The 23,718-nt window shown below is 45.4% G+C and overlaps 1 protein-coding gene across 1 annotated transcript in view; it reads right to left on the bottom strand.

Moving 5' to 3' along the window:
* Nucleotides 1-12,383: 12,383 nt before the first annotated feature.
* BARX2 (BARX homeobox 2) overlaps nt 12,384-23,718 on the bottom strand; it is a 33,310-nt gene continuing 21,975 nt past the window's right edge. The window contains exons 2-4 of the mRNA XM_030505334.1: nt 15,994-16,291; nt 13,775-13,859; nt 12,384-12,664 (exon numbers count right to left, since the gene is read on the bottom strand). Of these exons, the coding sequence (XP_030361194.1) occupies nt 12,413-12,664; nt 13,775-13,859; nt 15,994-16,291 (635 nt within the window). The 3' untranslated portion in view covers nt 12,384-12,412. The remainder of the gene's footprint in view (nt 12,665-13,774; nt 13,860-15,993; nt 16,292-23,718) is intronic.

The raw sequence follows: 23,718 nt of genomic DNA, 5'->3' as shown, positions 1-23,718 counted from the left end.
CTTAAGATCATTCAGTTCCAACCCTCTGTGGGCAGGGATGCCTTATATTAGACCATGTCGACCAAGAGTCTGTCCAACCTGGCCTTGAACACTGCCAGAGAGCACTGGATTCAGAACATGAACAAATATTGCAATCTGGATATGGGAGTTCCATTACAGCAAACAGAAATGGGACCTAAAATACCTGAAGTGGCTTGGACTCCAAAGTAAACAGTGAAGCTGATTGTCGCTTCACTGGAGGTGGGTGTGAAGATCCAATTTCAGGCATTAAGGTCTGGTGGCTTCAACCTGAACCTCTGTAAAGCTGATGAACAGCCCCACAGGCGCACTGATGTGATTTGGACACTGAGTTTCTTGACTCAGCTTTGGGTGCCTTCACAAATTCACCCCCAAGAGCAAGCTCCACGACCAGTGTGGGGTTTCACAATCCAGCTCCAGACCTGAATGCTACAGCTTGCTCCCACCCCTGCCTCTCACCCTTCTGCAGCTGATGACTTGGGCTAGAATTGCAGGTGATAAAATCCTACCAGGAAGTCTGTTATAATATTTCCCCATGCACCAAAAACACAGGAATTTGGGAGCATTTACAAGAAACTCTGTCCAGATTTACAACTGGTTCACAAGACAAAGCCTTTCAAAAGAATTACAACGCATTTCTTATGAGCAGCTGAACTCAGGTCCATGCTCTTCTTGCCATCAGACATGATCCCTGTGGTTTGCTCTCTTTCCATGCTTGTCTTTCTGATTTTGAGAACTGTGCTTTGTGCCTTCAGCTTCCATATCTGTAAAATGGGCACTTCCCCTCACTTAGAAGCTTTCCATCAACTAATGCTGCTAAAGCATTTAAAATCATGGCCATGGAGTTCCTGTTTTCTTCATTTCAACCTGTAAGGAGAGTCACATTAAAGCTGATTGCTACAGAAAAGAAGCCTTTGTGTCTCATCTTCCTCCCTCAGCTTAAGTTTCGAAGGTATGTTAGGAAATGAGACCCCATGGGGGTTAGTGGTGTCCATTTAAATCTCTCAAATACCTACACGCAAATATACCAAGTGCATGAGGATTAACTCTGAATCTGAGTGGATTAGTCAAGAAGCCTTGCACGGCAGCATGGAGCTGCTGGAGAAAAAGAGATGAAATGGTCATTTTGGTCAACTTTACAACACAACTTGATCCCCCCGTGTTTAATGGGCTGTAAGCCTGGCAATATCCCAGGATCAGGTGAAGGGAAAACTTTCACTTGGGAAAAAAACAGTGGAATTCACAGGGTCAGAGCATCAGACACATGACAGATGAGAAACCTGAGGCCACCTACATTCCTCACTCAACACCCAGCAGTCCCTACCGGCTGCCTTCCTGGAGCTCGGCCAGTCCTGCACGTCTATAGTCACACACACATCCATGTAAAAATATAGACTTACACGCTCCCGAGTAATTAAAGACAACTATGAAAGATTGGGATGTCAAGGACGTGATTGAACATACGTCGGCAAACAACCTTGAGCCACCTTTTGGAGGGTACATCTAAGACTGAAAAATAACAGCTATCAACACTAAATACTCAAATAAAAAGGGAGACAATTCACTTTCAAGAAGAACATTTAAAAGGGAGAAAGCAGTTTCCTATGGGACTTCCCTTGCTCCCTTCGGCTGAAGGAGAGAGGAGATAACCACTTATGAGAACCTTACTGCACTATGCCCTGCCCTGTAGAAGGTGCCACGATGTCACATGAGTGGAAGAAGTGACCAAGGAAAGGTGCAACCCTGAGTTATGGCCTAGAAAGTTTTTAACTCCATGAAGACAGGCTGAGAGAGCTGGGCTGGGGCAGCCTGGAGAAGAGAAGGCTCCTGAAGGGGAGACCTTAGAGCAGCTCCAGGGCCTAAAGGGGCTCCAGGAAACCTGGAGAGGGGCTTTGGACAAGGGATGGAGGGACAGGACAAGGGGAATGGCTTTAACCTGCCAGAGGGGAGACTGAGATGAGCTCTGAGGCAGAAGCTCTTCCCTGTGAGGGTGCTGAGGCGCTGGCACAGGGTGCCCAGAGAAGCTGTGGCTGCCCCATCCCTGGCAGTGTTCAAGGCCAGGTTGGACACAGGGGCTTGGAGCAACCTGCTCTAGTGGAAGGTGTCCCTGCCCATGGCAGGGGGTTGGAACTGGATGAGCTTTATGGTCCTTTCCAACCCAAACCAGTTTGTGGGTCTATAAATCTAGCGGAACAAGTGATGTGCCACTTTACCAGGTAGGGAGCAGAAATATAAAAGCTGGCAAGGTTTTTTCCAAGGTTCTCAAGGGAATAAAGTCAGAACTGCTCCCAGGTCCCATAACCAGGATTCTATTTGATCCACAGGACTCTTCTCCCTTTTTTCCTTAAAAAATCCCGCTGCCTGGCTGCGCTGTCAGTGGCTGCATGACTGGTCACAGCTTATTCATAGCCTTGATCAGCAGGTGTGTGACTGCCTGTTTAGCCACATTTTTAGCTCTCCAGACTCTTGCAAGCTGTCAGAAAGAAAAGCTTTATTTTAGGTAAAATACCACTGCAAAACAAAGTGACATTCAGTTTGACGTGAGGGGATAAATTAAGGATGAAGATACATGAAAGAAACCTCCGAGCGCCTTCGTCACATTCCTACATTCAAGGAGAAATGCAGTCGAGTTTCAGTTGATCTTGGCTTCCTCACTGACCTGTAGCAGTAAATTTTCCCCCTTTCCAGTGTTTAAATAGTTTGTCAGTGAATGATCCCATTCATAAAGTGCTGGCGATGACAGTTGTGCAAAGCTAAACAGCACTTAACTGTGCACCTAATAAATCTGCAACAAAAACAAACAGAGGGGATGAGGATAACGAAGATTAACAATGGCAAAGAGCGAAGAAAACCCCAAAGAAACAAAAGCAGCACTGGCAGGTCTGAAAGGATATTGCCATTCTAACTGTTTGAAATGGTGGAGTGCAGGATTGCTCCCATTTCCCACCCCTGCTTGGCTGACCTTTGGATCCTCAGAAGAAAACGCACTTGGGTATCTGGGAACTCAGTCTTTGGTCAGATGAACTCACTGTGGACAGTGCAGATCCACATCCGTGTGTCTCTGTGTAGTTATCTGCAACCTCCTGAGTTAGTCAAAGGGCATCTCCACTCTCATGGAAAGCAAAATCTGCATTTATCACACATTTTATGATTCCATATAGGAAAAAATGAACTCAAATTACTGAAAGCAGGAGTCAGGTTGGGAAGGGAAATCGGGGCAGGAATGCTGGAACCATGACAAGCTAGTACAAAACAAGTCTCAGAACCACAAACTGCCAGAGCAAAATATTGATTTTAATAAATCAGATAAAATCAAATAAAAGAGATTGATTTTAATAAATCAATCTGGCTGAAGGTGGCACTGAAGAAATGTCCCATGTATTTAAGAACTGGGAAGAAGATTTGGAATAAGCAGACTGATTTATAGCTTTGGGGGAAAAAGCAACTTGGGGGAGAAAGGAGATACAGGGAAATGGGGTAATGTGGAAAGAAGTTTGCTCTGCCTAGTCTCTCTCTTCAATAAGATAATGGGGTTTCTAGACAAAGGAAATGCAGAACACCAGTCATTGGTATGGACTGTGCCATTCTGTATCAGGAATTAATAACTTCACTGGCAAAAGCGGGGTTTTCTGTTCGAGGTGGCCAGAGATCACAGGAAAACGTGTTCAGAGGGACACAAGTGGGCTCAAGGGAGTTTATTAACAGAGTTGTTCAGGATTCAGACTAATTCTGTGTAAGTCTTGAATTAAAACCCTGGGCAGAAAAGCTGAGTTGAGCCCTGGAAGTTTGCTGGTGACAGAAACCTGAGTTAGATTGCCCTTACCAAACAGGACTGTACAAACTGCAGGAAAACCAGGAGATGGAGAACTGGAGCAGAGGAATGAGGCAGGAAGGAGCAAACTGGAAGCATGGTAACCAGTGACCCATTAAACAAGGTTTGTGGCTACTGAAATCAGGTCACCCATATTAGAAACAATGCATTTGTGTACTCCAAAATGAGCCAGATGAGGTATTTGTGCTGGAAACAGCACTGCTGTGAGACCTTCTCTGCAGCAATGGGTCTAGGTTTCATCCCCTGTGCTCAAGAAAGATGAATTCAGCCTGGAACAGAAGCAGCAGCAGGACACCAGAGTGATGGGAGAAGGAGTTTATCTCATGAGACAAGCCTCCAAGAGCCTGGCAGGATGAAGGCTGCATGGAGATATGATCCCTGGCTATAAATACCCAGGGAGAGAAGCAGCAGGGAAGGAGAAGAGCTGTTTGAGGCAGTGGACAATGCTAGTAAAAAGAAAACCAACCAAGGAAACCTCCAAAAAACAGTGAAATGGGATAGATACACATAGCTAGCTAGCTAGCTAGGTAGGTAGGTAGATAGGTAGGTAGGTAGATAGATAGATAGATAGATAGATAGATAGATAGATAGATAGAAAGAAAATTCAATGAAGGACTGCACAGGAATTAGCCTCTGAAACAGCTTTCTGAGAGAAGCAGAAATATACAACCCCCCTTGATTTGTTCTTAAACAGAGGTGGAAATATTTAGGAAAGGGAAAGGATGAACAAACGCATGCAATGGCAACAGCCTGGTCTTTGTAACCCAAACAGATCCTGCTAATGCTGACTTGTACCTCCTGCCATCATATAAGATCCTATCTCGAGAAAGCCCCCACCAACACTGACAGAGGAGAATACTGTTGTACAGGGGAATAGGGAACATTTCTATTGCATTACACAAGAATCCATTTCCCAGCCTGTTGCTATTGTAACTACGCTGAGTTTAATCAGGCTGAGCTGCTAGGAAGAACAAGCAGGAAATGAAACTGATAAAAATAGGATCCTCCAAAGCAGACAGCACAGATCTGGGAGCGCATGGGGAACATCAGTGATTTAGCAACACTCCCCTGTCTACCTGCACCAGATTTATGGTTCAAGATAGAGCAGATGGGCTCTGTGCTGTGTCCAAAAGGTCAACATGGTTGGCCTAATCCAGAGCAGGGCTGGGAGCCAGGGAGCTGAGCATTCCTCAGGAAGGGGTCCAACTGCTCCATAGCTTTCAAACAGCTTCCACAAATGGGAGGATCAAGTTCATGGACTTCTGCTCGTCCCTGTTGGACAACATGGCACGAGGAGAGAAGTAGGTCCTTGGGAAGGGGAATAACCAACCTCAGAGTTAGCAGGGAAACGTCTGGCTGACGCTTCCCAAAGGAGTTATCCCATCTCTCCTGGCAAGAGCTGAGAACAAGCATTGAACCATCCTCTGCTCTTTGACATCTTCATCTCACTGCTCACAATGGGTGAATTTTCACTGCACAAACGCATCTAATTATGACCTCAGGGGTAAATATTCACTCAGGCACATGGAGAATAAGGCACAGAACTTCCAGTCTGGGCTTCTAATCCCATTATCAGACACCTCCTCAGCATCATTATCCTAAATAACACAAAATGAAACACAGAGGGGAAAAATACCCCATTGTATTTGCAGTAATGAGCAGCATGGACACGAGACGAAATCAGTTCTCTGAGTCATGCTCCCCACCCAAATAATAGACACAGCTCCGTGTGGAGCAGCAGATGACGTTATGGATTAGCTGCACTTCATTTTCATCATGAAAAAGTTCCTGTGTGCAAATCCCAGCATGGAAAAGCCGGTTCCCTGTACTCAGGTGGCCTAAACTCCAGCTATTTGCTCCCTGAGTGTTGATGCTCTACATCCCTTTTCACAGGATCAGGCCCCTCCGACTGAAGCCGTGCTCCCACATGGATCATCCCATATCCATTCAGCAGCCTGTAGTTTGGGAGCAGCCCCAGGCGCTGCTGCTCAAGACCTGGCAGCACAGGTGGGTCACAACTCCTAGCTCTGGGAATCCTGGAAGGTGCAATTCCCTGCAGGAACAAAGCTGACTGGGAAGGGGCAGAGGCAGAAACGCTTGGAAAAGGAGCTGGAATTACGGGCAAGCTGAGATTCCAGTAAGAAGAGGGAAATTCCCATCTCTCCTGGCAGGACCCTGGATGCCCAGAGCACCCAGGCTTGGATGTGCACATATATGCTAAGGACAGGGATGGATGATGGAGAAAAAGTCTCTTCTCGCTGAGCTGGTGCCATCAGTTGGGAGCAGGCAACCCTGTGACCTGGAGATTTATTGCTTTTAATCCACCACTTTTCAGCACATTGGCTTCTTATTTAGCTGTGAGATGTCTAAGAGAGCCCATATTCCCACAAGGAAAGCTCCACTGAGAGCAGCTGAGTGATTTGGATTTAAAAATCATCTTCCACCTTGCTAAAAAGTACTCGAGAGCCACAAAAATCTGTATCCAGCAGTGTCAAGGAAGAAGCCCTGCTGTTTTCATGGCACTTTATACCTCTTTTCTCCCATTACTCCTACTATAGTCCTACCATAACATCATAATGACGAGGTGATGCCGCTGCAACAGCCACCCAAGCCTCCCAGCTGTGATAGGAGAAGGATGCTGCTGAAATCTTTCTCCCAGTGCTTTGCTTCTTTCATCAATACCAGGACCTGCCTGACTTCAAGCAGCTCTCAGACCTGCTATAAACTTAATTCACTGGCTGCAAGAGCCTCCCCAACACCTTGCACCATCTCTCGCCCATGGGTGTACCCCAGTCAAACCCACCCTACCTCACTAGAGGTCTGTAGGTGTTTGCACAGCATGAGAGTGGGGTACCACAGCTCTGGTATAAGAAAGGTTTTGCTTTAGCACTGAAGTGCTTGCTATCCTTTCCCTCTTGCAATCTGGAAACCCTTTCTCAGCCATGTAGTTCAGATGTCCTGCTGCTCAGGGGAGGCATTAGGAGCCTCATTTGTATAAGTCTGTTCCTTAGAAGAGCCTGTGGACCCTACTTCAAACTGAGGGAAGTCAACTTTGGAGCCCATCGCTTCTGAGCATCTACACAGGAACTAATGGTATGATGCTGTTACAACCAATGACAGAAAAATTAACCCCCAAATGGCAAAAATATCAGCATTCCCCAAACTCCCGTTGGAGTGACTCACCTTGGCTTATCCTGACTTAGGAGGAGATCTTGGCTTGGTTGTCCAGATGTTACAGGTTACCCAGAGAAGATGTAGAGTGTCCATGGAAGCTGTGGCTGCCCCATCCCTGGCAGTGTTCAAGGCCAGGTTGGACACAGGGGCTTGGAGCAACCTGCTCTAGTGGAAGGTGTCCCTGCCCGTGGCAGGGGGTTGGAACTGGATGAGCTTTAAGGTCCCTTCCAACCCAAACCAGTCTGTGGGTCTATGCTGGGCTTTCCGTGTGGTGAGAATGGTGAAGTTTAAGCTAATGGAAAGACATTAATGACACTTGTATGGGAAGCATAAAAGGACTGGAATATTTTATGATTGTTTTACCCACAAGGGTTTGGTTCCTTTGGTTCTATGCAAACACTAGAAGCATTTGTCCAAGCGTTACCCATTGCTTCCTCTGCTTTTGCTGGCCTCTGACATGCTCTAGCAGAGGGGGAGGAACCCTCCTCCCAGCTGCCTGCAGGAAGGTCCAGGACCAGGATGATTTCAGGAACCTCTCTATTACTCTCAATTGTTTGACAAAACAAGAGCTTCGGTGTTTCCAGCAGTTAACTGACATGTCAGAACAGCCTGGAGGGGTGAACACTCTCCATCGGCAATCTCCCAGCAGTACACCTCTCCCTTTTGGCACTTATGGATCCCGGGAGTGATAAGCAGCTTCCTTCCTAGTAGTGACTGCCGTGCTAAGGTGGAATTACTCCATCGCACTGGGACAGTATATTCGGGAAGATTAACGATATGAGAACGGACTAGAATTGGGGGGAAAGCCTAGAAATCACAGCTTACCTGTTTATGAGGGAAAAAACAGATCTATTTCTGCTAGGGATATAGATTTTAGGGCTCAAATCCCTACACGGAAATCACCCTCATGAACTTCAACTCCAGGACTTCAAAGTCTAAAAGCTTAGAGATTTGAATTGCAACTCTTATGCTTGCAATGTGCCACCCTCTTTAAAACAGGAAAACTACTGTGCTGCAAAGATTTAAGCCCCTAAAATCACTCATCTTCATTTTACAGCAAAACCTAGGGAAGAAAGAGGAGCAACGTCCTTACAGGATGCTCGTTCCCAGCATTTAAGATTCCACAGGATCTAGGCTTCACCAAACTTCTGCCTTTGTCAAGACTCAGATTTAGGCCCAAATCCTGTATTGTAGCTTAAATCTAACCCAACTGTTCTTTACTCAGCTACGTTTTGACTTATAAAGGGTAAAAGGAAACAGAAAAAGCTGTCATTCACCATCCTGCATGTACAGCTAAGCCCCAGACAAATCTCTCTTTACAGAACCAGAGCTTTATCTGTCAAAATTTACCAGAAGTTGATTTTACACATTATTTTTCTCCCTAGCTTTTATTTTCATGTAGTTTGATCCAGGTAAGCTTTTCACCTTCGCTTTTTCTCTCACCTCCTCTTGTTTCACTCATTCTCTTCTTACTGTCCTTTTCCATTTTGCTCCTGAAGAGAGGTGATGGAACTGAAAACCCACCCAAACACCAAATTCCTTTGTTACTGGCCCGAAGTTAAATGAACACATCTTTTTTCCCTTGCAAAACAAGACGAAAGCCCATTCATCCTTGCTGGGACCTGGGGGAACTTACCATCCTGCAGGATGAGCTCAGTGCTTTGCAAAATTATCTAAACAGTGGGTACAACAAAAGGTGGGTCCCAGCCAGAACTCCGGATATGAGCACTTTCAATCCCTGTAGGGAAGTTCGGATTTCAACATCGGGGCTTGTTCCTTGCTGTTAGAACTGGAAGCCAAACACCCCTGAACATCAGCAAGGTTCAACCCCAAGGGCACACGATGAGGCTCCTCTGATAAGTGACAAACAGTCCTAGGACAGGAGATGCCTGGGAGACAGAACAGTCAACAGCCTTTTAAAGAAGTAAAACTACCTTCAGGAGCAGTGCAAAGGCACTTGGAAAGCCTTTGCTGTCATTCTCTCAATAAAGATGGGGGATGAGACTTATAATGTTCTTTCTGGGTCTCAGAAGCATGAAACAAACACAGCCACGAGAGGCAGGCATCACCACAATCCCCTTTAAAAGCTAAACTCAACCAGCCAGGCCTTCTCCAGCCCAGCTTATCTCAGCTCAGCACAAAGCAAAGGAGAATCACTCCTCAATTCTTTGAATTCCAGTGGAGGAAAATCTTAAAACAAGAGAAATCTTACCCAGAGAAGCTGTGGCTGCCCCATCCCTGGCAGTGTTCAAGGCCAGGTTGGACACAGGGGCTTGGAGCAACCTGCTCTAGTGGAAGGCATCCCTGTCCATGGCAGGAGGTTGGAACTGGATGAACTTTATGGTCCTGTCCAACCCAAACCAGTGATTCCATGAAAAGGAGTACTTGCCTACCAACAAAGGCTGGGATCAGTATGTTCAATTCCACTAGAATCTGTAGATATTTTTCTCCAGCTGCAGATATAACCCAGGACAAACAAGAAGTATGAAAAGATTTAGCCAAGAAGTAATTCAATGGGTTTACCATTTCTCCTTCGCTCTTTTCATCCAGACACATGCTGCATGTGCTTTCCATGAACATTCAAGAGACGATCAGGCAAGTCAGCAAAAGGAACTCAGTGGGAGCAAGAATCAGACAGCATTTCAAGAGCTAATTTTGCTCTTGAAAAAGAAGATGCTAAGATTGCAACTCATCCAAAAGAGGAACAAAATCATCTTCAGTGTCTTATGGACTCATTCAAAACTAGCCCAGACAGCTTGAGTATTGCATTTGTACCCAGATTGACTCATAAGTGATTAGAATGGGATTAAGGAAAGAAAAAATAAAGTCAAATCCCTGGAACTGTTCCCACCATAAAGTGGGGCTGAGTCAGAAACAATTATTTTCCTCTGGGAAGTGGGAAATGTAGTTTTGTAACACTTGCTTTACTCTTTGCTGGAAACTCACCAACTTCGCTTTGTTGGTGCTTTGAAAATGTAGCTTGAAAAGGATTTTCAATTTTCTATTTTCTTATTTATCCATTTCAGTGGATAGCACAGACACAGCACTGCCTATTTCAGAGCAAGAAAATAACTTCTTTGTTCCTGTTTCTACTTTTCCTGCTGCACTGTAAATCAATCAAAACTCCTCGAATTAGACAAATCCACTGCAAGAAAAGAAACACAAGCCCCATATGCACCACCCATTTTATGGAGCTGCCTTTGGTTGAAAGAAAGGCTGTATGCTGAAATCTCTCACATTTCAAATACACCTCTGGATTTATTTGGTTTGTTAATTCACTAGAATTAGAATTGCTCTCTTCACTGAGTACTACAGCATTTAAGACTTGTGGAAACATTTTACTTGGAGATAACAGTGCTGATGCTACTATCCAAGAACAACAGAGGACGATTGTAGATTTCATAGACCATCTCATCTAATTCCTGTACAAACAGGCCACAGGCCTCATCTCAATTAAATGCCATTTCAAGTCCAATAGATATGGTTGAACTAAAGCACAGTTCTGGAAAGGAAAATTAAAAAAGACAATGAAAAAAGACAGCCACAGATAAAGGAATGTGCAACAACATCCTGTATGGGAACTCCAGACAAGCACCAAACCCCTGCTCTGCCACCCCTGCCTCTCCCTATGCCTGTCACCAAATCCTGCCAGGCTCAAAGACAAATTTTGAAGCATTTTAGTGGCAGAGGAAAGACTTTGTAGCCCACAGCCTGCATCTTCAACACAACAGGGAAGAGGGAAACCTATCCTCCTTCCATCCCTCTGTGCCAGTAAAAATCAGCTAAATGGCATTAAATGCCTGGGATTTCCAAAGGTTCTTCCAAATGAGCATTGCCCAACTCCAGTGAATTTGTTTTAGGTTTAGGTGTAAACCTGTAGATTGCACTGAAATCTGTAGATGCCTCTTCAAAGTTGATTACTATGCATGAAATACACAGCGAGTGGAGCAATGTCCCACCCTGGCTCTGCTGAAGTCAGCTGGAGTTTTGCCATGTCAGTATTACCTGATGCAGATGCACGTGCCACTGCAGAGCTAATCCAGAGGTGGAATTAAAGTCTTCCAAACCCCATTGAGCAAGAAACTGGGGGGGGGGGGGGTGTGGGGGTGAGGAGAAGAAATCCTTTCTCCCACTCACCACTCCTTGGATAAGCCACTTGAGATCTATGTGTGTGAATGGTTACCACCACCCCAAAAAAGGGATATTAAATCATGTTCACAGGGGCACCAAGACCCATGAATGGGGTGTCCATAGCCAGAACACCGGTGCTTTCATTCTGACATGTTCATCTGCACCCAGTGACAAGGTGGCATTACCAGCATCCCTCACCTACCTCAGCAAGGTGCTACAAGGAAGTCTGCACAGTGCTTGTTACACAGTGGTGTTACGGAAAGTCTGATGACTCCCATTTTCTCCAGGGTTTGTTAGAACAGGCAAACCTAGCCCACAAAAAGTCTCTGTCTAGCACTCTGAAAGAGAAACAACAACAACTGGTTTATTTAGATATTTAATTTTTAATTAAAAAATAAAGGTTATCTGAATACATCTCTTGCAGCCTTTGGGCAAAATGCACCCTTAACAAGACTTTATGAAACATGATGCACGTCTATTCTTGGCACACATCTTAAACAAATGTGAACTTTCTGCAGCAACTTCTTCAATTCATCATTCTCCCAAAGCCCTGGAAACATTTAAATGTTCTTTAGAAAAATCCTGACAAAAATTAGAAGTGGGCCCGAAGCAAAAATCCCAGCTCCAAGCATCCCAAAGCTTTTGGAGCAGACTCAAATCCAAACCCATCATCTCATTCGAAGTTTTATCCTGGATCACTGCAAATCCACAGACACGGCACCCAACCAACACAGAGAGATGAAATCTGGATGCTGAACCCGGTGTGGACCTCGCTTCAGAAGCTTTGATCTTTACACTGGGCCAAAGCAAACCGATGCGACTGAGCTCCTTCCTCAAATGGTTTGGAGTTGGGCCCATCCCAAACACAAATAAGTGCTGGTTACACAAGGAAATGGTGCTATCAGAGCTCCCCATTTCTTAGCTGTCCCTGATCTGAGACCAGACCAAGCACTCTGTCCATTTGCACTACTTTAAAAGGCAAGGATAAAGTCAAGCTACCACACCGACCCCTCCAACACAGTCCCAGCACAGTCTTTCTTCCACTGTGGCCCATGATGGCTGATTCCCAAAGGCACAAAGTGACCAATCTTTAGACTTATACACAAGGTCTACATATATATATATATATATTTATATATATATGTACACACACACAATTACATACATATTTAAATATATATATACATATATATATTTGGTTTTGGTTTTTCTTTCGTATTTTTTTTTGCTTTTCTTTCTCTCTCCTTTCTTCCCCTTTTAACTTGATGGTGTAGTCTCCTCTGAGGAGGGCTCTGGTATATGTTCTGGAGACTCCTCTGTTTCCAAAGAGACTTCTGGCTTCTCCTCTGTCAGTTTAGGCTCCTCGAGGGCTTGAGTTCCCTCTAGCTCCTGGCTCTGAGCCTGACTGTTCATTTTCTCTTCTGCTTCTATCTCTTCCGAGGTGGGAATGGAGTTTTTCTTTGGACGGCCTTTGGGCTTTGTTGGAGCTTCCTGTCCACCCTTCAGCACCTGGAGCAATGAGATGAACCATCAGGATCAATCTGAACTCTGCTGCTGTGAGACATCCTTCACAGAAGGACGAAACTCGGCTTTGACCTCAAAAGTTAATTTGTGGTCACCACTTCAGCCTCATTGAAGTGTCCTGCATTCATGAAGTGAGTTCACCCATTTTCTCATGGAAATAAAGTGAAATGCAAACATTATCAGCGAGGACACCCAGAACTCTAGAGGTCTCTAAGTCAGTTCCTACAGGAAGCCCAAGAGCAACCCAGCCATGCAGTCCTCATCACTACACACAGAAGATTTTATGCAGAATTTAGTTCCTTTCCTGAGTGTTTGCTTTATTCCAAGCCCAAGTATTAAAATGCATGAGACCCCTCTCATCTGAGTAAAAGGTGGGAGTCAGCAAGCCAGGTCTGATCCTATGTTTAATTCCCTCTCCCTTCACACCATCACTGCAGCAATAAGACACTTCCAAAGATCTTTATCCAAGCTAATCCCAGATTTAAGTGGCAGTAACTTCTGCAGCTGTCACACACATTCAGAGATACGGTCTAGAACTGCATCTCTTCTGCCAGATCAGAATACATAAACATCTCCACTTGAGAATGTCACAGCATCATGGTTTCCACCAGGATTTATTGGACACTTGTCCTTTCTAAAAGCATTTTAACTGGAAAAGGGCCATGAAGCTATGAAGAAGTGAAAGACATGAAAGGAAGATATGAAAAGCAAGAATTAATGATACTAGCTCTCAAAACTGCACTGGTTTCCATAGAGCAGCACAATCTTTTTTGTCTATGCACATAACCTATCCCACAAGCATTAAGATTCCAGGAATGCTAAAAGTGCAGAGGGAGATATTTTGGTTCTTCCCTCTGTTCTGTCCTCATTTCTTTCATCTCTTTGCTTTGCATTCTTCCTACTGCCTATGGGCCCCTCTAGCCCACCACATAGGCTGCAGGATGAATATTTGAAGAAAAAAGAGTGTCTTTAAGAAAAGTGATCAAGAATAAACCAAAATTTGATATCAACAGGCACAGGTCACTGACAGTGCTCAGCTTCCAAATCTGTTCTTTTGAAATCCATTTTTAAGGAATGATGGAATGAACCATTTACCATTTTCTTCCACTTCATCCTACGGTTCTGGTACCACGTCTTCACCTGCAGCTGTGTCAGCCCCAGTGACTGAGCTAAGTCCAACCTTGGAGACAAAAGAGACACTGAAGTGAGTTTACAGAGGACAAGAAGAGCTCAGATGCTCTGGGACAGCTGCTGGTACACCACATCCCCGATAAACAGGTTTATGATGTCTGAAGCAACCACCTAAGAACCAAGACACCCAGCATCAGTCTGCTCTTTGCATCCTATTTCTTCTTCACTACCCACATAATGGGGGTAATAATACTTTCTCATTTCTCACGGAGTAGTAGTACATCTAAATCTATTAATTCCTTAGGCATTCTGCTATTATAGGCAATTCAGGCTTATAAATGAATTTATTATTTGCGTGCTTAGCTTAAGGGTATATGTGGCAGACAGCCCATAATCCTGATTCATCCTCCACAAATCTCCAACCTATGCAAGTTCATCTGAAACCATTCATTATTTCTATATTAAAACCCAGGATGTGAAGCAAATGCAGCTCAAAGTAACTCTTTATCCTTCCCCACAGGTGGTAGCTCTATGCATCTGGCAGTTTTGTCATGGAGTTGCACAATGGATGGAGCTGGAAATCCTCAACCACGCTAGGTAAGTGGCCCAGAGAGTCACGCAAGTCCTGCAGGTGGGATAGCTCTGAGAGTCACATTCCAATGTGCCCTGGACTCCATGAGCTTCCTGGCAAGTCGTTCCTGGCCTTTGGATAGGGTAAAAAAATTGTCAAGGCCAAGTTTTTCATAATCAAACTTCTGTTCCAGGCGGGCTCTTAGGGCAATAGACTCACTCTCCTATCCACAAACACCTACATACCTGCAGCAGCTTGCTGGTCTCAAACTCATGCTCTCCCCCACTGTGGATTCACTCCAGACCTACAGGCTTGGTTTGCCCACTGCCTGTGCCACTACATAACATCTGAGCGATACCCCATCGACTTCAAGACACTGTTATGTGAAAAGGAGAATCTAGCAGAGGCATTAATCCTGTTGTGCTGCACTCCCTTTCTGCTGCTAAACCAGGTGCTTCAGTTGCTCTGCCAGGGGTACAATTTTGTGTTCAGGAGCAAACCTGGATCACAACCCACTGCTTTTCCATCACGTTTCCAGCCATGAGTTGACAGAGAGAAACACTGCTTGACTAACTCTTCTTGCCTTAGTGCACATGTCTGATCATACGTTGTAAACAGTTACCAGCTCTTGCCACACGCATTAGGGTAACCAGCACTGCCTAGAAACCCAAGGAAACAAACAGAGGGGAAGTGGTACATGGACAGGAGTTGCTCATCAGCCTCAAACATGTACAAAGCCAAGGAACAGTCATATGATAATATTAATTAACAGCCTCGAGTGCTTCATCAACGGTGTCAACCATCTGGTTATGTGAAGCTGTGAAGAGTTAGCACAGGAGCATTAGGAGCTCTGACACAGTGTGATACAGCCTGGCCATGCCGGTGAAATTTGGTGACAAGCAGAATGAGCAGAGAATGACATCTTCAATTTAAATACTGGGGCACTGCCATCTGTGGAGTTCAAGGTCTGGTGTACCTTTCAAACCCTCTCTAGGTTTACAAACTTCATAGGAATTGGACAGGTCTTTCTCCTGTCATTTCAATTTGCAAAGTAGGATCCAAAGCCCTTTAAAAAGCTAAAGCCTCTCCTTAGTTTGGTTTCTCCATGTGGTACCAAGTAGTTCCCAAGAACTTCCCTTTTCCTTCAAAAAGACAAGGTACTTGCAAGTGCCTTCACAAGGGCAAGGCAGCCTTCAACTCTGCAACCTTGGATGTGTTTTCCAAGCTGCTGGAAAAGCCATCACCTTCTCACTGAAATGCTACCCAAGTGTGGTAGACAGGCTCCACCGTTTTTCCAGTCAGCAGCAGGAATGGGAAAGACTGAGATCCTTCTGCTCAGTACTTTGCCTGTCTCTGAGCCTGGATGCCTGCTAGCAACCACATATATCACCACGTGGCCTTTCCATTGAGCTAATCTATCTGTGGAAGAGTTACCTATCCCAGGAAAAGTTAAGTCTTGAAACTGAATCTAGTCATCTGCCCACTGACCTATGGCAGACGCATCTCTGTGGAGCCTGAAGGCAGCACGCTACGGTCAGTATGGGAAGAGCTGAGCAGGTCCAGAGCAGCCCTTTTTGCTCATTCCTTTTCCTAGTGGAAGAGTCTGACCTACCTGTCAGGGGTAGAGAGATACTTCTGCTTCTGGAACTTCTTCTCCAAGCCCATCAGCTGGAGCTCGGTGAAGATGGTCCTGCTCCGGCGTGGCTTCTTCAGCCGAGGTGTGGGCTGCTCTGCCTCTGACTCGCTGCTGCCATGGGTCTCGCTGGCTGGTGCCTCGGAGCTGGCAGTGCCTGACGGGGTCTGGGCTGGCAGTACGCGGGAGCTGGTGGCAGCAGGGACAAGGTGAGGGACCACGGAGGGCTGCCGGGTGATGACGGAGATGAGAGGGTATGCCCGCAGAGAAGGGGAGCCTGGCAGGAGAGGAAGCAGAGGGAGATAAAGGCCAGTTCAGTGGCAGTGTGGTAATGGGAGCACTAGAGAGAGCAGGGAGAGAGGAATACCTTTCCTGGCTCTGTCCTAATGATAAAAAGCAAAACAATTCCCCTCTCTGGATCTGTTCCTTCTCCCAAACTTCATAGCTTTCCTTGGGCTGGGAATCTTGATGTGCATATCACTAGCACAGGGAAAGGAAGGCCTGTGTTTCCATTGATGACTGTTTTTTTAGGAGCTATTATAACACTCACCATTGAAGTCATCTAATTACCACAAGAGATTAAACTCCAAGCAAACGATGACATCGATGACATCATCTTGCATGACCCGCTCATGCAAGTCTGCTTCTCTATGGACTCTAGCACTGAGTTCACTTGAGATAGTTACCTATTCTCCTCTTACAGGCAACAGACAGTGGAGTTCAAGTCACAATTCATCTCATCCTTTAGTGGGTAACTGAGGGTTACCTACTAACCAGATAGTCAGATGAAGCACACTTTCATCCTCCGCTGTCTACACTGTCCATACAGGCAGATGAGGATGAACAGGTCAGAAGCAAAGTTCTTCACTGACTCTTAACTCTACATCCAACCAGTTGATACCAGCCCTAAAACAAAACCAGCCATTACCCTCCAATCCTTGGAGGCCAGGGCCATTCTGGGGTGACAAACCTAAATGTTTCCAAACACTACAGGAAGTTTCAATTCACATCAGACCTGAATTTTCAGCTATAGACAGATTTCTGCTCAGTGTACAGAGTGTACTCTCTACAAGTCTGCAACCAACCTGCACAGTCTGGGCAAGTCACTCTCTTGCTCTGTACCTCAGTTTACATCACTTGCAAAATGGAAACAACCCCCCTTACTTACTCCATTGGTGGTAAAACATGGATTAAAGTTGAATGTACATAAAGTATTCCGAGATCTTCAGATAAATGGTGCTGTGGAAAGGAACACCTTACATCAGCAGGCCTGATTGCGCAACTCTTCCTGTGAATCACCACTAATGAAAATAATGACCTGTAGACCTCAATCAGTCTATTTTGGTGAGTAACTTGTCGCAGTGGAAGAAAGGAGCTGTCAACTTGGCCTGCTGATGACCTTATATATATATAGCATATATATACCTATATGAGGGTATTCTTACCCTCCTCCCTTGAGTGAAGGGTTGCAATGGCACAAATCAGGTCCCAGGCACAGAGTACATCAAGGAATCACACAGCTTGTTGATCATCACTTCTCTCCACAACCACTGCAAGTTGTGCAAAATCCAGCCACTTACAAAGCAAGCTTGGAAAACTACTGCCAAAATGCCTTAAATTCCAACAGACTGGGATTTAAACAAGACTGGGGCTACAGACTGGGGTTTAGACAGACTGGGGCTTAAGCCTTACTTTCTCCTCCACATCTCTGCCATGCTAAATATCTAACTATTTCCATTGAATTTAACATAAAGCACCAAATAAGTTCTCGAAACATGCGAACAGAATTTCCAGGCAAACTTTAGCTTGTGCAAAATTGACCTTTTCTTTCTGTCGATCTTTTTCAGCTGTCCTACAGCATCACCAAGGAACCTGGCAGAAATTCTGCCTTGATTTAAAACCTTGGTGGCTGCTCCAAGATCATGAATTAGGATAGAGCGCCCTCTCCTTTGCTTTACACTACTAATTCTGCCCTCACTGATACTCATGCACCCAGCTACACAAAAGGTAAAACAGATCCAGCTCCCACAGCCTATATCCAGAAGACCTGTGCAGGAATCTGAAGCCACCTCTACCATGAGAGATGTTCCTAGGGGAGCGATGAGGTTTGTCAATGGGAGTTGGCTCTTCTGCTCTCATTCACAGAGGCTAAATGGGAAGAGACCTCACAGACCCCAGTTCCAACCTGCCCTGAATAAGGAAACTGAGAACTGATGCCCAAGCTTTACATACCATAAAGGAGGGGATCCAGTCTTACTATATGCCCTTATCCTGCTGTTAGGGGGTCCTGGTTCAAACCATCCCATCACAGAGCTCCTGCTCCTCTGCAGGTTCGTTCTCTGAGCCTTATCTCACAGCCTGAAACTGTCCTTGCTCACGGGTGGCTTTTGGCACCAGATCACTGGTTAGTTGATACTTTCATCCTTATACCCCTGTATATTTGCAGTACGGCTCTCCATAAACCACGAGATTACTGAGAAGTAATAAATCAGCAGAGCTCAGAATCCCCTGCAATGCTCCAAGTGACCTAAACCTCTGGACAAAGGCATTCTTACAAGGAACTCTCTTCAAGGGAGGTCAGCAAAAGGTATCTGATATCAGAGCAATCAGAATCATAGAACCATAGGATGGTTTGGGTTTAAAAGGAACCTTAAAGCTCATCCAGTTCCAACCTCCTGCCACGGGCAGGGACACCTTCCACTACAGCGGGTTGCTCAAATATCAGAGATATTTGCTTTCCTGTATGGCACTGAAGCAGCATGTGGGACTGCCTGGAGTATGGGGAGGCTCACTATAATGGTCCCAGAGGTTAAGATCTGCCTCAAACAGAGGGAAGTCTCTTCAGGCTATTTTTCTAACAATCAGGTAGGATGGGGAATAAAAGGACTGCTTCCGTCTTTCCACAATGGGCAGTGAGAACGTGGCTGGTTCTGCAGAGTAGAACTGGCTGGTTTTTACAGAAGCAGATGACATTGGAGTTGTTCAGGTCCACGCTTCCAAGTGCTGAGCACCTGAATGGGGGGATACATTTCCCAAACATTCAGCAGCCAGCAGCTGTGACCTGGCCAAATGCTCAGAAAAGCTCAGCACAGGCTTATTTTTGGTGCCCACGTCAGGACACTGATTTCCTTACGGCTGTTCTACTCCTGTGCTACTAGTGGTTTGCAACTGTTGGGTTGCTTTGAGCTCCAGGTGGTGAACAGATTGGTGAGGCTGTTGACACCAAGTATCTTAGATTTGTTTACCATTTCTGCTTGAAAGAGAAGCCTTTGCTTATGGTTTGACACTAACAGTTGCGATGGTGCTTTTAGAAACCACTGTAAATAATGAAGGCATCTGCTGATGTTCAGCCCAGCCATGTACAAGACTTCTCAGCTTTCTGCCCTCAGCCTGATAAGGACACAGGATGGGTAGGGCATAGAATAAGGACAGCTTTTAGAGAAAGAGGAAAGGTTTGAGGTTGTTGCTGGCCAGAAAAGAGGCAATACTTCAGCAGTCAAGTCTCCTTGCAGATAGAGGAAACCAGAAACAGCCTCTATAGCACCCTAGCTAGCTTCTATATCACGAAGAAACAAGCCTAAGTTCAATGTCCTCTTCTGGATCTAGTTATCCCAAAGTTCAAAGGTAGCTGAAGTTGAGCCAGCCCATTGTCTCTAGGTACACTATTAACATGACTCCCCTTAAACCATCCGTAGAGTTCTTATCCTGATAAAGCCTTGGCCTCCAAACACTATGAAATCTGAGGCTAGATCTAAGTTCCACATCCTCCAGAGTTCAAATGATATTGTAAGAATGGAATAATTTCTTAATCTTCAACAAATTAAATGCTGGCAAGCAGCTCTTGTCTGCTCAGCACTGTTGTGACATGCTCTGTCTCCCAAATTGGGAAGGAATGGAAATGAAGCACTCTTCCTTTCCCTGCCTTTCAGAACAGCTTCAGCTGAACCCAAACTTTTCCTGCATTGTATCTGAGCACCTATTCCAATCCTGACCCACTGCTCTTTTGCACTTGAAACCCAAAAAGAAGCCCAAAAAAGACAGAAAATGAGGAATTACCCCAGCAACATGCACCAAGCACTTTACTGTTTCCACCTAAAACAATCAAGAGGCAGCACAGTCAAATGTTAGATTGAAATGAGCTCTTAGGCAGAAGCTCTTCCCTGTGAGGGTGCTGAGGTGATGGCACAGGGTGCCCAGAGAAGCTGTGGCTGCCCCATCCCTGGCAGTGTTCAAGGCCAGGTTGGACACAGGGGCTTGGAGCAACCTGCTCTAGTGGAAGGTGTCCCTGCCCGTGGCAGGGGGTTGGAGCTGGATGAGCTTTAAGGTCCCTTCCAACACAAACCACTCTGTGTGTCTATGATAATGGTGAACCCATCAGTGGTTTAGGATTCCAGAGGTGTCTTAATAGGTAGTTTTATACATAAAGGCCCCACTTCTATCTGTTAGAACAGTCTTAATCACCCCAAAGCCTAGGTTAGTCTTGGGCTCACTTTGCTGCTGAACACTTCTCAAATACTTGGGAAGTGTTAGCATAATCCATACTTCATACCAAGCACAACTGAGGGAGTGGTGCTTAAGCAACAGAAGTTTTCCTGTAGTTATTTTTTAGAGGATTTGAATAGTCTGCATTTCAAGCAGCAAGAAAGCTCTAATGTCCATCTCAACCACAAAGCTAACATCTGGCTGCTCAGTTGCTAAATCTAACCAAGAGCTAAAAATAAAAAGGGCTTTGGAGCTGCAGAGTGTTTTCTAAGATCTGAAAACATTTTGCTTTGCTATTTAAATCAGGCCATGCTGCAGTCACTGTACAGACCTTTTCAGCAGTAACATCAAGAAGAAGAACAGTGAATTCATCCCATTTTCTCCAAGTTTCAGTCAGAAATGGCAATTTTGACTTACCAAAAGAAGCTCATATCCCAGGCATAACTCTGCTGCATGTCAGCCTTTTACTGCCTCTTACCTAAGGTGTGAACACAAGGGGTAAAGCAGCAAAGGAATTGGGAACACTTGCTTTTCATCAGACCAAACTCAGAGCACCTTCCAATACCTAAAGGGGCTACAAGAAACCTGGAGGGGGGCTTTGGACAAGGGCCTGTAGGGACAGGACAAGGAGAATGGCTTTAACCTGCCAGAGGGGAGATTGAGATGAGCTCTTGGGCAGAAGCTCTTCCCTGTGAGGGTGCTGAGGTGCTGGCACAGGGTGCCCAGAGAAGCTGTGGCTGCCTCATCCCTGGCAGTGTTCAAGGCCAGGTTGGACACAGGGGCTTGGAGCAACCTGCTCTAGTGGAAGGTGTCCCTGCCCGTGGCAGGGGTTGGAACTGGATGAGCTTTAAGGTCCCTTCTAACTCAAACCATTCTATGCTGGGATGTTTCTAAGCTGCTTCTGAGCACCAGACATGACGCATTGGTACCACCACTACACCAGATCACCTTTTAATTAAAAAGAAATACTTCAAACACATCTTTCCCCCTTCTTTTTCCCCTTTCCCCTCCTCCCTGGCTGACTTTCAACCCCATCAGACAACAGACTGGAGGGAAGAGAAAAGGGAAAGCACTAATTAATTGCACTGTTTGACTGTCGGCAATGGCAGAACAATTTTCCTCCTAGGCAAATTCAGCTAATGCTGTTTTGGAAAGAAAGAAAAAGGAAGGAATGATTTATGAATAAGCTCCTCTTGGCAGGTCAGCCCCGCTCAGAGGCAGAATGAAATCTCACTCCGAATGGGCTGCAGTGAAAGGTAAATAGTGAAAGAAAATGAACTTGCGACTCAGGAAGGTCTATAAATCTGTCGTCTCCTGAGTGTCAAAACAAAAGCAAACCAAGAAGGAGTTGAGTTCCTTTGGGAAAGAACTTCATTTTGCTGAAGGAGCAGGCAGCCTACTGGAAGGAAGAAGCAAGCCCTGAGTGAAGCAAAGGAGGCAAAAGCAGCAAGGGAACGTTGAGAATAAGTTGTATCATACAGTTGGTTTAGGGGAGAGGGCGTTATATCTACTTTATCCACCACAGATTCCCAAAAGCAGAGATTTGCCAGCCAGCCACACAAAACAACACACAAAAACCTCCCCTTTAGCCACTGTGTAAGTAAAAACCTGCACTCATTTACTCTTAATGTTTTCCTTAAGCTCTGCATTACGATTAACTATGAGAAGGCAGCTTGCATCAGGTTCTTTCAAGATCAATACTGTGCTCCACCAAGTGCCCTGATAAGGACATAAAGGCAAAAGGAAAAAGAAGAACAGCAATGGGCTGTGCATATACCAGGCAAATTCATTTCCCCTTGGGAACAAGTGCTTAGGAAAAGGTTTAAGGGAAATAACCAGGACTCCAGGAAGGGCAAATAGTCCCTTCCTAAATGCCCACTGGAGTGCTGTCATTAACAGACACTTGGATCCTAAGTTACAAGATGACCTGGGTGTCATTTATGCTCTGCAGCATGATGCTGTGCACAGATCCAGGATGCTTTCTCCAGAATGGGAAGCAGCACAGCCCTGTCAGGCTATGATTGCACCTGAGCTAATTATGGCCTCAGGAGAGGTGGGCTAATTAGGTTGTGAACAATGTGTTGACAGCCTGACAGTTTCCAAGACATGAGTTGGTGTGTTTGCACGGTGCAGTCCTTGCAGTACACTGATGCAGATGGGCTTTCAGAGCTAGCTACCTCTCTTGTGTCCTCTTGTAATGGGCTGCAAGTACAGGCATGGCCATAGTCTTCCTGAAGCTGTCCCCTGCACAAGTCAACTGAGTCTCAAGCCCAGAGGTGGTACCTAAGTATGGATATCAATGATTTAGCATCCCTATCAAACAAAGCTTGGCCAGAGAGGTGGTGACAGATAATTCATCAGGAATCCTTGGTATCAGCAGTTCAGACATTGATTCTCTTCTCATTCTTGCCACTTGCACTGTAAAACAACCCAACAGAGCCTACTCCTCGTTGAATATTGAAATAGCTGGAAAACCTGCATGTGATCCTCAGACCCTTTAGAAGTGCCATATCTCAGCTCTATAATCTGACCTTTCTGTGGCTGTTGCATATTAAATAGGAATGCTGGAACTGGGAATGCTTGAGAGTTATCTTCGTTGCCATTCCTCTTCTCCAGCATCTCAGCATCCAAGAACTCGGTCACCTAACTGAGAGCTAGTGCTGTTTTGGGAGAGGAGATTTGTCTTTGGTTTTGTTGTTTCTTTTTCTACTAGCTCTCTTTTTCTGTGGTTACATGTGGAAACCTTTTGTAGCTAAGCTAAAGCCAAAAGCTCTGCATATGAGCAGAGGTCAAAAGCACCTCTGGGATGTTTTGAAAGCTTCCAAAAGGAGTCCCAAGACTCAGTCCAAATGCACAGAGCCAGTATTTCCATGGGAATCAGGAGTGCCTCAGTGGCTACAGGAAAGGAGAGCATTTTTTCCTGAAATCTAAGTGCAGAGCTGGAGCATGAGGAGACACTGGTGATGCTCCAAAATAGCACACAGGGAGGTTCCCTGTAGTGAAGTCTAAGTGCTCCTCAGAGACTGCAGGTACAGTTCACACCATATCCTATTTCCACTTCAACTGAATGAACTATATCAGCCTGACAAAGACTATGAGTCTTGCAAAATTAAATGCAGCTCAGCTACACAGCAGAAAGACCCCTTGGCAGCAAATGGCTTCTCTGCTTTGTGGAAGAATCCGAAGCCCAACCCATGTTCATGGCAAAATGCCCATCAGCTT

This window comes from Strigops habroptila, chromosome 17 (genome assembly GCF_004027225.2).
Source record: "Strigops habroptila isolate Jane chromosome 17, bStrHab1.2.pri, whole genome shotgun sequence".
NCBI classification, from domain to species: domain Eukaryota; kingdom Metazoa; phylum Chordata; class Aves; order Psittaciformes; family Psittacidae; genus Strigops; species Strigops habroptila.
Note: the sequence above shows the minus strand (reverse complement) of the source record. Positions and strands in the feature narration are given on the sequence as shown.